Genomic DNA, 14055 nt, shown 5'->3' on the forward strand with positions numbered 1-14055 from the left:
AAGAAAGCAGCCAGGAACTGGGGCCTGCCCCAAACAGGCATTACTCAAAGTCTAACTGAGCAAGCACAGGAGGAAAGGAAAAAAGAAAAACTTAGGAAAACGGAATGGCAGGGACAACAATGCATCTCTCTATACTTTCTCTTAATATAAATGGGCTGAATTCGCCAATTAAAAGAAAACGAACTGAGGACTGGATAAGAAAACAAGACCCATCCATCTGTTGCCTTCAGGAGACCCACCTCTCAGCCAAACATACAAACAAACTCAGAGTGAAGGGGTGGAAAAGGATCTACCAATCAAACGCCCCCAGTAAGAAAGCAGGTGTAGCTATCCTGATATCTGACAAAATAAACTTTTCATTAAAATCAGTACAGAAAGACAAGGACGGACACTACATATTAATAAAGGGAACAATCCAAGAGGAGGATATAACCATCATCAACTTATATGCCCCAAATATTGGTGCACCCAGATATGTCAAACAAATGCTCTCAAACTTACAGAATAAAATAGATCCCAATACGATAATACTAGGAGACTTTAACACACCACTCTCACCAAAGGACAGGTCTACCAACCAGAGGATTGGCAAAGAAGCTACCGAATTAAGAGAGGCCATACTTCAAGCGGAATTAACTGACATCTACCGAGTATTTCACCCTAAAACAACACAGTACACATTCTTCTCAGCAGCTCACGGAACTTTCTCCAAAATAGACCATATCATAGTTCATGCAAGGAACTTAAGCAAATACAAAGGGATCGACATAATCCCCTGTATCCTATCTGACCACAGTGGAATCAAGCTAGCTCTCAATAACAAAGCATACCGCAGAAATTTCTCCAATACATGGAAATTGAACAGCACACTCCTTAACAATGCCTGGATAACAGAAGAGATCAGAGAAGAAATAAAGCACTTCCTACAACTCAATGAAAATGAAAACACCTCACAAAGAAACTTGTGGGACACAGCAAAAGCAGTCCTGAGGGGCAAATTTATTGCCCTCAGTGCCCACATCAAGAGAATGGAGACAGACCAAGTAAATAACCTCATGTTGCAATTAAAACAGCTAGAAAAACAGGAAAAAATGGAACCTAAAGCTACTAGAAGAAGCCAGATAACCAAATTAAAAGCAGAGATTAACCAATTAGAAAATCAGAAAACCATAACCAAAATAAACCAAACAAAAAGCTGGTTCTTTGAAAAAATAAACAAAATTGATGGCCCATTGGCTAGATTAATTAAAAAAAGAAGAGAGGAAACCCATATTAATAGGATTAGGGATGCCACGGGAAACATCACCACACGTACCCAAGATATCCAAACAATTCTAACAGACTACTTTCAAAAGCTATACTCTCTAAAGGAAGAAAATCGGGCAGAAATGGATGCATTTTTAGAGAAATACAAGTTGCCCAAACTGAGCAAAGAAGAAGTTAACCAATTAAATAAGCCAATATCCTATAATGAGATACAGGAAGCTATCAAAAGTCTTCCAACAAAAAAAAGCCCAGGACCAGATGGATTCACAGCAGAATTCTATAAGACCTTTAAACAAGAACTAATACCCATACTCCTCAAGCTCTTCAGAGAAACAGAGAAGGAAGGAGCTATCCCAAACTCATTCTACGAAGCCAATATCACACTCATCCCCAAACCAGGCAAAGACCCAACCAAAAAGGAGAATTACAGGCCAATCTCCTTGATGAACACAGATGCAAAGATCCTTAACAAGATTCTAGCTAACAGAATCCAGAAACACATAAAAAAAATAATTCACTATGACCAGGTAGGCTTCATCCCAGAGACACAGGGATGGTTTAACATATGTAAGTCAATAAATGTAATCCAACATATCAACAGAGCCAAGGTCAAGAATCACATGATTATCGCTACAGATGCAGAAAAGGCCTTTGACAAAATTCAACATTCATTCATGCTAAAAGCTCTGGAGAAAATAGGAATAGAAGGAACATTTCTAAAAACAATAAAAGCCATTTATGACAGACCAATAGCCAATATTATACTTAATGGGGAAAAGCTACAACCAATTCTCCTAAAATCAGGAACAAGGCAAGGATGCCCACTGTCTCCACTCCTCTTCAATATAGTCCTAGAACCCTTAGCCAGGGCAATAAGGCAAGAAAAAGATATTAAAGGGATCCTCATAGGAAAAGAAGAAGTTAAACTATCCCTTTTTGCAGACGACATGATACTATACCTCCACGATCCCAAAAACTCCATCCCCAAACTCTTAGAAATCATAAATCACTTCGGCAAAATAGCAGGATACAAAATAAACCCACAAAAATCAGTTGCCTTCCTATACACTGATAATGTACAGGAAGAGAGGGAAATAAAGGGAGCAACCCCATTCACAATAACCTCCCGAAAAATAAAATATTTAGGAATTAACCTAACCAAAGATGTAAAAGAACTATTTAATGAGAACTATAAAAAGTTAAAGAAAGAAATTGCAGAAGACACTAGGAAATGGAAAGACCTCCCATGCTCCTGGATAGGCCGACTTAATATAGTAAAGATGGTAATACTTCCAAAACTAATATACAAATTCAACGCAATTCCTATTAAAATCCCAATGACGTACATCACTGAAATACAGAAAACAGTCCAAAAATTCATATGGAACAACAAAAGACCTAGAATAGCCAAAACAATTCTAGGGGATAAAGACAATATGGGAGGGCTATCCATGCCGAACTTCAAACTCTACTACAGAGCTATAATAACAAAGACAGCATGGTACTGGCACAAAAACAGACCCGAAGACCAATGGAACAGAATAGAAGATCCAGAAATAAATCCACAGGCCTACAGCCAGCTGATATTCGACAAAGGAGCCAAAGACATACAATGGAAGAAACACAGCCTCTTCAACCGCTGGTGCTGGGAAAACTGGGCAGCCACATGCAGAAAACTAAAAGTGGACCCCAGCCTATCACCATGCACCAACATCAACTCAAAATGGATTAAAGACCTTAACATTAAACCTGAATCTCTGAAACTACTGCAGGACAGAGTAGGAGAGACACTTGAACTAATAGGCACAGGAAGGAACTTCCTGAACAGAGTCCCAGGGTCACAACAAATTGGAGAGAGACTCGACAAATGGGACTACCTTAAAATAAAAAGCTTCTGCACAGATAAAGCTATCGCAACCAAGCTAGAAAGACAACCAACTAATTGGGAAAAAATATTTACCAGCAATATATCAGACAAGGGGTTAACATCCTGTATATACAGGGAACTCAAGAAACTAATCCCTCCCAAACCCAACACACCAATTACTAAATGGGCAAGGGAACTAAAGAGGGACTTCTCAAATGAAGAAATAAAAATGGCAAAGAAACACATGAGGAAATGTTCATCATCCCTGGTGGTGAAGGAAATGCAAATAAAGACAACCCTGAGATACCACCTTACCCCAGTCAGAATGTCCCACATCCACAAATCAGCCAACGACAAATGCTGGAGGGGATGTGGAGAACGAGGAACGCTATTACACTGCTGGTGGGAATGTACACTCATACAACCACTTTGGAAAGCAGTCTGGAGGGTCCTTAGAAAGCTAAAGATTGACCTCCCTTACGACCCAGTCATACCACTTCTAGGCATCTACCCTGAACAACAGGAACCAATATACAAGGACACGTGCACCTCCATGTTTATTGCAGCACTGTTCGCAATAGCTAGGATATGGAAACAACCTAGATGCCCCACCACAGATGAATGGATCCAAAAATTGTGGTATCTATACACAATGGAATATTATGCAGCCATTAGAAATGACAAAATAATGGCATTTGCAGGGAAATGGATGGAGCTAGAAGGAATCATGTTGAGCGAGGTAAGCCAAGAACGAAGAGACAAACAGTACATGGTCTCCCTGATAAGTGGATGATGAATCCAAAATGTTAGGTGATATGACAAAACTAACAGGACTTAAGAAACAAAGAACTCCCACTCATCTGGTTGAACCACTACTAAATATCCCCATGCTGCTGATCACATATATGGTATATAACATATGAGCACCGTTATATATTACAGACTGTGATAGACAATTTGCTCCAGGAAAGTTAGAATGAACTTGTGACTTTAAATGAGCATCATTATTCCACAATACTGTGAATTTCCGGAAATTAAGTAATCACTTAATCACGATCAAAAAAAAAAAAAAAAAAAAAAAGAACCTTGGGGAAGGGAGGGAGGGAGGGGATGGTAGGGGGAAAACAATGGAGGGGGTAACAATGTTCAAGAGGAAGTGGAAGTGTACTCATTACCTCACTCATGTAACTGTAACCCTCTGTATAGTATCTCTACAATAAAAAAAAAATTAAAAAAAAAAAAAATAAAAAAAAATAAAAAACAAGTATTATACATGAAGAAAATTTAGAAATAGCTTCTTAGAAGAGATGCATTGATGGATGAAAGAGCTGTGATTAACTGCACAGTATAAGGGTAGGGTTCTTGAGAAGAGCAATCCACAAAGCCAACAGGCTGTTCATCATTTTGTATTAAGAAAAAAAATGGAGGCTCTTTAGCCTTAAAGTGCTGAACACTTTGGTTCATTAAAACTTCAAAGCCAGGCTGGGAATGTGGCTTAGTGGTAGAGTGTTTGCCTAGCATGCATGAAACTCTGAGTTCAATTCCTCAGTACCACAGAAGCTGGAAGTAGCACTGTGACTAAAGTAGAGTGCCAGCCTTGAGCAAAAAGAAGCTCAGGGACAGTGCCCAGGCCCTGAGTTCAAGGGCTAGAACTGGTAAAAAACAAAAAACAAAAAAACTTCAAAGCCAATGTGGCAAGCAGCTAGGATGCATTAAACATCTATCTTGTATCCTCTAACTTGCACAAATGCAGAATATTGCATTTTTGGTCTAATGTCTAATGTATTTATTTATATTTTTCCATAATAGTAATGAATACATACCCTCTGCATCTGGTAATCCACCCGCCACATTCTCAAAGTCTGATCTCTGGACCATGTAACTAGCTGATAGTCTTTAGATCCTAGAAAGCAACAAATAACAATCATAAAATTCTTCTGAAATAGACATTCATTTTGTTATATGTTACAATAGTAATACAATCATTCATTCATTCATTCATATGTAATATATCCAATAGATATTTAATAAACATCTCCTTTATGTTAGCACTAGTCTAGACATCAGGATAATAGCATGAATAAAACAATCCCTATTTTGAACCTTCTTCTTCCTTTGGCTACAACGACCTGATTTTCTTCCTGCCTCTTTAAGAGATATTACCCTCACAGTGAAAATCAAAATCAAACCTGGGATGGGGATATAACTCAGTGGTAGTAGACTGCTTGTTAATGAGGCCTTGGGTTTCATCCCTAGTACTTCATAGATAGATAGATAGATGGATAGAAGGATGGATGGATGGATAGATAGATAGATAGATAGATAGATAGATAGATAGATAGATAGATAGATAGAAGTAGATAATTGTGGTCAGAAAGTTTCTGGGATCCTTACATTTATTCTATTTCTGACCTTACTATGGAATTACATAAAGTATCACCTTATAATTATGAAATTGTACACATTCTATGTAATTTTCTATTACAAAAATTACAGTTGCCTAGATACACAATATAATTTCTTTTCTATGGCAAAGTGCAACAGATCAAGTCAAAAGCTAAAGGCCGTTTACACCATTAGTGGAATAAAAAAAAAAGCAGCCTGATGTTTTTGAAAACAGATTTTGTAGCTAAGAATAAGAAAGCCATGATGATGATCATTAGTCTCGTTAGAAATATTCTGGTGCCAGCCACAACTGTAATCCCAGTTACTTAGGAGATTGACACAGGAGGATTTGTGTGTTTGAGGCCAGTTTGGGTACCACAGCAATAGGAGATGACTGCAAGTGGGGTAAGCGGTGATACTGTAATCCCAGGTCACTAGAGATTTTTTTCTGGGACTTGGGACAAGTTTCATTATTCCACTTGCCAAGTTTTCCTTCTGTAATATGAAAACATCAAGAAATATACTTTTGCTCTGTCAAACATTAGAGATTATGACAATAAGATGTTAAGAAAAGAAAGACTACATGTAAGGGTACAAAGGTAAACTGATGGAAAAATTAAGGCCAAGGACTTTCTAACTCCCTTTATTCTATGACCCTGAATTAGTGAGGGCTGACTAGATTAAGCCACAATAGTAAACAACCCCAATATCTCAGTAGCTTAATGCAAGAATTTCCTGGTTTAGTGAGGTACCAGTGGCTCACGCCTGTAATCCTTAAGCTGTTCAGGAGGCTGAGATCTAAGGATCATGGTTTGAAGTCAGCCTAGGCAGGAAAAGTCCATAAAACTCTTACCTCCAATAAACTAATCAGAAAAAGCCAGAAGTGGTGCTGCTGCTCAAGTGGTAGAGCACTAGCCTTGAGCATAGAGAAGCTCAGGGTCAGAGCCTAAGCCCTGAGTTCAAGCCCCAAGAATAGCAAAAAAAAAAAAAAAAATTCCTGCTTACTCTACCCCTCATCCTCATGGCAAGATCTTATGGCAGCAGCTCTAGCCAGAGTCTTGACATTTGCTGTGACAGAGGCAAAGTCCGTAACTGCACACTAAGCCTTGACATTTCAATCCTGCTTATGTTCCACCATCGAAGCAAGTCACACGGCAAAACCATCCTCAAAAGATTTGAGAAGTAAAATACCATTATGTGTTTGTGAAGACAGCTGAAAATATGTGGTGTACCATACTAATGACGACCATGGACATCCTTCATCAACAGAAAGGAAAGGGAAAAATGCCCTGAATTTCTGATAGTGGTGATTTCGAGTCTTTCTCAAGTCTCTATCAACATCTCACTTCAGTAGATCTCTTACTAAAAAAAGACTACATAGGAAATCAGAGGAGGGAAGTGGGGAAAGGACATAGTGTCTTTATATGCCTTTCATTAAAGGCAGTCTCCTAGCCTTGTTATACATCCTCCTTACTATATGCCCCATGGCTGGTACAGCAGTCCACCACAGCGCAGAAGATCAGACAGTAGCCTTCTTCTCCACTCACCTTCCTTCTGCCTTCTCCACTGGAACTCCAGCACCACATCATCGTGCCCCACAAAGGTGTGGACTGGGGTGTTCAAGTCAAAGACATTCCAGAGTAGCAGGCTGTTTTCTCTCCGCAGCTGGGGAACCATTACAGTCACTAACCCATTGCTAAATGGCTATGACAAGAAAGGAGAAAGCAGTTGACTATCCCAAGGCAAATCAGTTTTTCCAAAGTTGTAGTTCTTACTAATTGAAATAGATTAGATGATAAAAGACCTCTCACCCCATCTGGGGAAAATCTCCCCTGATACAATAAGGTGACCATGGCATCTAACCTTCACTTAGCTTAGGGAAGAGACCTCAGCAAGTGAAAAAAACTCAGGCTGAGCCTTGGAGAACTTTGACAATTCTACAATAAGCTCTACAATGGCTCTTACTGATATTTCACATCCTAACTGCTCTCTATGAGCCCCCTCTGAAGAATGAGCACACGAGGCTCACTGGGGGAACCCCAAGAGCAGCAATTATAATGCAGAGAGGCCAGAAGCATATGATCCACATGAAATATCACCTTTCCACCATCCCAGTGTCACACTACTCTACACAACTAGGTGTAGAGTAGTGTAGAGTGTACTCTACACTACTAGGTGCTCTTGGGAGAACCCCAAGAGCTTCTCCCAAGAGCAGCAATTAAATTCCTGCCATGCAGAGAGGCCAGAAGCATATGATCCACATGAAATATCACCTTTCCACCACCCCAGTGTCACACTACTAGGGAAAACCTAGTAACCTCAGGACTTAGCAATCTCCAACCTTCCAGGGAGCTAAGGGATCCATTATTTTGATACCTATGTCCTGTAATTTACAGAATAAACCATAGCCACTTAAGTATATATTTACTTATCTTCAACTTCCATTTCAGTATCACTCATGGACTTTTCAGTGTATTATTTTTAGCAGATATGTCAGTTCATAAGAACAGTGTTTCATTTCTTGGCAAGTGATTCCAGATGCAGAAACAACTTAATGCCCAATTATCTTCTTTGTTCCATAACATCCCAGTGTGACAGCCCAATGCATAAAGGTAGCTTTGTTCACCCTGTGCTTGCTCTCAAATTGATATTAGAGGAAATATATTGTCTCTGACTAGCAGCTATCAATGTGGCCATGAAAAATGGCTGGAAGGTAGATAATAGCCTACCTTCTCTATCTGCAGAATTTTATGGTTTACAAAGCACATTTTTTTTTGGGGGGGGGTCCGGTCGTGGGGCCTGAATTCTGGGCCTGGCTGTCCCTCAGTTCTTCAGCTCAAGGCTAGCACTCTACCACTTGAGCCACAGTGCCACTTCCGGCTTTTTTTTCCTGCTTATATGGTGCTAAGGAATCGAACCCAGGGCATCATGCATGCAAGGCAAGTGCTCTACCACTGAGCCACCTTCCCAGCCCCACAAAGCACATTTATATACATGGTATTTAAAAGGGAAAACAGATTGTGATGTTCTAAATGCCACTGAATTGTCTACTTCAAAACAGTGTCCTTTGGCTGGGTGCTGGTGGCTTACACCTGTAATCCTAGCTACTCAGGAGGCTGAAATCTGAGGATCACAGTTCAAAGCCAGCAGAAAAATCCGTGAGGGTCTTATCACCAATTAACCATTAGAAAGCTGGAAGTAGCACTGTGGCTCAAGTAGTAGAGTGCTAGTCTTAATCTGAAAAGCCCAGGGACAGCCCCCAGGCCCAGAGTTCAAGCCCCATGACTGGCAAAAACAAAAACAAAACAAAAAAATTGGTGTCCTTTATCACAACAATGAAAAAAAGAAAGGCTGAGTGGGAATTACTCTCTGTATTATGCAGATGATGAAATTTCTGCTCAAAATCAAGTGGCTTATTTTAAGCCACGCATTTATAAATGGCAGAGCTGGACCCAAACTCCAAACCACACTCCTAAGTCAGAAGCCAGAGTTATTTCCATCACACTTCATTAGCTTCCAGCGCTCTACTTTCTCCACCATCCTAACCTGCTGTACTACCCCTGGGGGATACCAGCTATAGTCACTAATTCTAATGCAGAGATCTGCCCAGCACTCCAGGTAAAATTTTAAGCAGTAAAAAGGCATTACCATATTTGCTGTGCCTCACACCAAGACAGAAAAAGTGCCTCACTAAGAAAGAAAATAAGAGAGGGTAAGTATTGGCAGCTTATGCCTATAATCCTAGCTGCTCAGAGAATTATAGTTCACAACCAGCCCAAGCAGGGCAGGGCTGATTTTTTTATGGCGATACAATCTAAAGCCAAACAACAACAACAAAAACAGTAAAAAGCTGGGCCGGAGGCATGGCTAGGTGACAGAGTGCCAGCCAAATGAATAAACAAGCCAAGCCAAGCCAGGATGAGGCCCAAGGTTCAAACCCCAGTACTGGCCAAAAATAAATAAATAAATGAGAGAGAGAGAGAGAGAGAGAAAGAGGGACAGAGACAGAGAGAGAGAGAGAGAGAGAGAGAGAGAGAATGAGAGAGAACAAGTCCCCTTTTGCCCCTTGTGTCTGGAACACTAAGGTAGTATATGTCACTCACCGTGTATCTGGCCTTCCAGACAGGCACCTGGCAAGGGAGAATATTGAGGTATTTCCTGGGCTGGCGGTAATCCCAGAACTACAAGGGGGAAAAATAAAAAAGATAACTTATGAAATAAACACCATTTTTTTAGAACTTGGCTATTGAAATAGGCATAGTCTTTGAATGCATTGCTTTTTGTTTCTCCAAAGAAAATTCCAATAGTGTATTTTGTAGCTCCATTTCCATAACTATGCTACTGTGCGACAGGAAGAATCATTCTGTACACGTCTATAAACATTACAGTAAGATTTCTAGACTTCACGAGCACCACCGATCAGGGCAGATCACTGTTCCCTGCCAGGGAACTTCTGCTGCAGCTGAAAGGTGAGTGAATCAGGCTTTGATCTTGCATTATTTTTACATCAAGCAAGTAATGTAATGACAAGCTATGAAATGCCCTACTTACTGCAGTCAGACATGCACACCCTTACAACTTTAAGGTGTTTTAATCTCACTTAATCTTTACAACAAACATATAGCAGATGCTATTTAGCTCTTTTTTAAATGCAGGACTGGATGGTTTCTGGTTCCTGAACTTGATAGATAAGCTTACTGGGATATGAGACAAAACTCAAGTGTAATAAATAAAATAAAAACAAACCACTTCTGACACATAAAAGTAAATTACAAACAGTAAAAGATTAAGAACAAAAACTACTAAGCTGGGCATTAGTGGTTCACGCCAATAATCCTAACTACTCAAGAGGCTGAGATCTGATGATTGAGATTCGAAGCCATACTGGGCAGGAAAATGTAAAACTCTTCTCCAATTAACCAGCAAAATGCCGTAAGTGGAGCTGTGGCTCAAGCACAACACCAGCCTTGAGTGAAAAAGCTAAGAGATAGCACACCGGCCCTGGGTTCAAGTCTTTGTATCGGCGCACGCGCACATGCGTGCACACACAATCCAGGAGCTAGTGGCTCATGCCTGTAATCATAGCTACACAGGAGACTGAGATCTGAGGGTCACAGTTCAAAGCCAGCCCAGGCAGGCAAGCCCATGAGACTCTTATCTCCAATAAACTACCCAAAAAAACAAAACAAGGGCTGGGAAGGTGGCTCATTGGTAGAGTGCTTGCCTTGCATGCCTGAGGCCCTGGGTTCGATTCCTCAGCACCATATAAGCAAAAAGAAAAAAAGCCAGAAGTGGCGCTGTGGCTCAAGTGGTAGAGTGCTAGCCTTGAGCTGAAGAGCTGAGGGACAGCGCCCAGGCCCAGAGTTCAGGCCCCACGACCGGACCCCAAAAAAAAACAAAAACAAAACCAAAAAACCTGGGGGCAGGGAATGTGGCTTAGTGGCTGAGTGCTTCCCTAGTATGCATGAAGCCTAGGTTCAATTCCTGAGTACCACATAAACAGAAAACACTGGAAATGGAGCTGTAGCTCAAGTGGTAGAGTGTTAACCTTGAGTAAAAGAAGCTCAGAGACAATGCCTAGGCCCTGAGTTCAAGGGCCAGGACTGGCAAAAAAAAAAAAAAAAAAAATGTGGAAGTGGTGCTGTAGCTCAAGTGGTAGAGAACTAGCCTTGAGCACAGAAAGGCTCAGGGCAAGTGCCCAAGCCCTGAGTTCAAGCCCCAGGACTGGCCAAAAAAAAAAAAAAAAGGCTCTGTATTGATGTTTATAAACCCCTTGGGGTTGTAATTTATTTGAATCATTTTAGTTTTTTCCTTCCTTCCTTCCTTCCTTCCTTCCTTCCTTCCTTTCTTCCTTCTTTCCTTCCTTCCTTCCTTCCTTCTTTCTTTCCTTCCTTCTTTCCTTCCTTCCTTCCTTCCTTCCTTCCTTCCTTCCTTCCTTCCTTCCTTCCTTCCGCCGCACCTGAGGCTTTGAACTCAGGACCTAGGCACTGTCCCTGAGCTTCTTTTACTCAAGGCTAGCACTCTACCACTTGGCTACAGCACCACTTCTGGTTTTTTCTGTTTATGTGCTACTGAGGAATTGAACCTATTGCTTCATGCATGCAAGGCAAGCACTCTACCAGTTAGCCATATTCCCAGCCCAAAACAGAACCTTTTAAGTCTTATGCATGACTCTAGTTATATTAAACAACAAATGTTGTATAATATATATATATATGAATACAATAAAGCATTAAATATTAATTTAAGGCTCTGTTATAAACCTGCTAAGCCAACTTCTACAGTGAAGTCCCTGTCTTTATGGGACACAGGAGGAACTGTGGAACAGAGGTGGCCCTGCCCTGCTCCCAGTCTGATCAAGGGTAACAGAATATGCCACAATCAGAGAGGACAAAGAAACAAGACACACTGTACTGTGAGATAAACCAAAAACAACACGGTCATCAAAACACATCAAACCCTGAGCATTTCTGGGATGTTAAAGTATACCTAGCAAAACAACTCTATCCCTAACTTTTGCAATGCTAATGTGTAAGAGGTCCTAACTTTAGCAGATATGATAATCGTATGAGAAAACTGCTGTTTTTCCATTATAAGCTGACTAAAGAAAACTTGGTAACCGAAGCAATTTGGTGGTTTTCTTTTCTACTCAGTCTCAATGTGTCTATCGGACTTTCTTGCAAGTAAACTTCTTTTCCTTCCTAAATGCTTTTGTCACGGACTTCCTGTCACAGAGGGAAGGAAACTTAAACAAGTTAGCTGCCATAGCATCACTTGTGCTGGTCAATAAAAAGCTTGCTCAGTTTTACTTTATTCACTCAGCTCCCCATGAGGTGCATGCTCCCACGAAACAGAGGATGTTAGCTCTCTGTAGCTTTCCCTCCCATGTGCTAAACAACCCCCCCCATCCCACCCAAAACAGCTCCTCTAACTGCCCCAACAGGTGCCACTCACCTTGACAGAGTTGTCTTGACTGGAAGTAGCAAGAATGTGCTCACTATCTGGATGCCAGTCCAGCCCATGGATTTTGGAGAGATGGGCTGCTAAATATTCCACTGCTGTGCTGGGTTTCTGCAAGAGATTTGGCCCTGAGTTGGTCAGTTTCAAAACAACTTGACTGAGGGCCCATCACAGAATAGTCTGATGGGTGGTGAGGGGATACAAAAATACTGTCAGGTACTATTTCTACCTTTTACAAGTACTGTTCTGTCTAAGCCAAACAGACCACCAACAATGGAGGACTAATTAATATCCTCTAGGAAGGACAAAAATGAATTACACTGGGGGGGGGGGGGATGTTCACTCACCCGCTTATCCCATATCCGAACATCACCATCATGGCTGGTGGCAAGGCAATTGGCATTTTTTTTATTCCATTTGACCTGGGAAGCACCAGCTACAAAGAAAAACCAAGGGAAGAAAGCTGCTTCCTTCAGTGCTTTCAGAAGCAGAGGGAAGCACCTCCACAGCAGTTGGATCATGAGCTCTAGAACCTTCCAGTCTTCTATGACTGCACCACCTCTATCTACCACTACAGTTTGATGTGGCCACTGGCTCAATGGGCTCCACTGTTTGCAGTGTCAGACAATGTAAACTCCAAGTCCTTTTTCCTCAGTGCCAATCCAGAAAGGCACAGAGCTACCTAAGACAGGAGGAGGAAAGGGCTGAGACATGGAGAAACTGGAATACAGTGCCATGTTCAGCTGGCTCGTAAGAAATAAGTCCAATTAAACCAACCCCAAACTGCTGATTTCTGTTACTGCTACAACTTTGCCACCTTTTGCTGTGGCTGGTGCAGATGCAAGGCTTCGGGAGCAACCTCATCTAAGATGTGTGAGAGACCAAGGCCTCCAAATCTAACAGAAAACTCAGGCCCAGAACTTGTCCTTTGCCCAAAAGAAAGTTTTGAGTTTGTTAATGGCTTTCATTTATCTTAGTTTTCCTTTTCCTTTCTTCCCTCATCATCCACCCTTTTATCCAAACCCTACCCCCACCAATGTCTGTTTGTTTGCTTATTTGAGGCAGGGTCTTCTGTATAGTCCACACTGGCCTTAAACTTGCTCTATATCCCAGGCTGGCCTCACATACTTCCTACTCAGTGCTGGGATTTCAGGTGTGCACCACCTTAACAAGTACTTTCTGCCAGGCACTGGTGGTTCATGCCTGTAATCCTAGCTACACAGGAGGTCTCAGGATTGAGGTTCAAAGCCAGCCTGGGCAGCAAAATCTGTGAAACTCCTTATCTCCAATTAACCACCAGAAAACCAGAAGTGGTGCTGTGGCTCAAGTGGCAGAATGTTCGTCTTGAGCTGAAGAGCTGAGGAATAGCTTCCAAGCCCAGAGTTCAAGCCCCATGACCAACTAAAAAAAAAAAAAATTACTTTCTTTAAACTGTACATATTTATGGGGTACAGTATAAAAATGCAATTCATGCATAGTGATTAAATTCTTGGTAATCAACATTTCCATCTGCTTAATCATTTATCATTTCTTTATAATAGGAATGTCCAAAATGCCCTTTGAGTTCTTTATAAAAT

At 41.1% G+C, this 14055-nt stretch overlaps 1 protein-coding gene across 5 annotated transcripts in view; it reads right to left on the reverse strand.

Moving 5' to 3' along the window:
• The window catches only part of Wdr59 (WD repeat domain 59), an 80784-nt gene that overhangs the window by 46877 nt on the left and 19852 nt on the right, over window positions 1-14055 (reverse strand). For all 5 annotated transcript variants that reach the window (XR_011372721.1, XR_011372720.1, XR_011372719.1 and 2 more), the window contains 5 exons: window positions 12826-12914; window positions 12473-12589; window positions 9622-9699; window positions 7066-7222; window positions 4957-5036 (listed from right to left, as the gene is read on the reverse strand). Coding sequence is in view for 1 of the 5 variants with exons in the window: in XM_070026299.1 (XP_069882400.1) it covers window positions 4957-5036; window positions 7066-7222; window positions 9622-9699; window positions 12473-12589; window positions 12826-12914 (521 nt within the window). In the remaining 4 variants the exon portion in view is untranslated. The remainder of the gene's footprint in view (window positions 1-4956; window positions 5037-7065; window positions 7223-9621; window positions 9700-12472; window positions 12590-12825; window positions 12915-14055) is intronic.

Source organism: Dipodomys merriami, unplaced genomic scaffold (assembly GCF_024711535.1).
Source record: "Dipodomys merriami isolate MVZ:Mamm:240054 unplaced genomic scaffold, mDipMer1.0.p SCAF_176, whole genome shotgun sequence".
Classification (NCBI taxonomy): Eukaryota; Metazoa; Chordata; class Mammalia; order Rodentia; family Heteromyidae; genus Dipodomys; species Dipodomys merriami.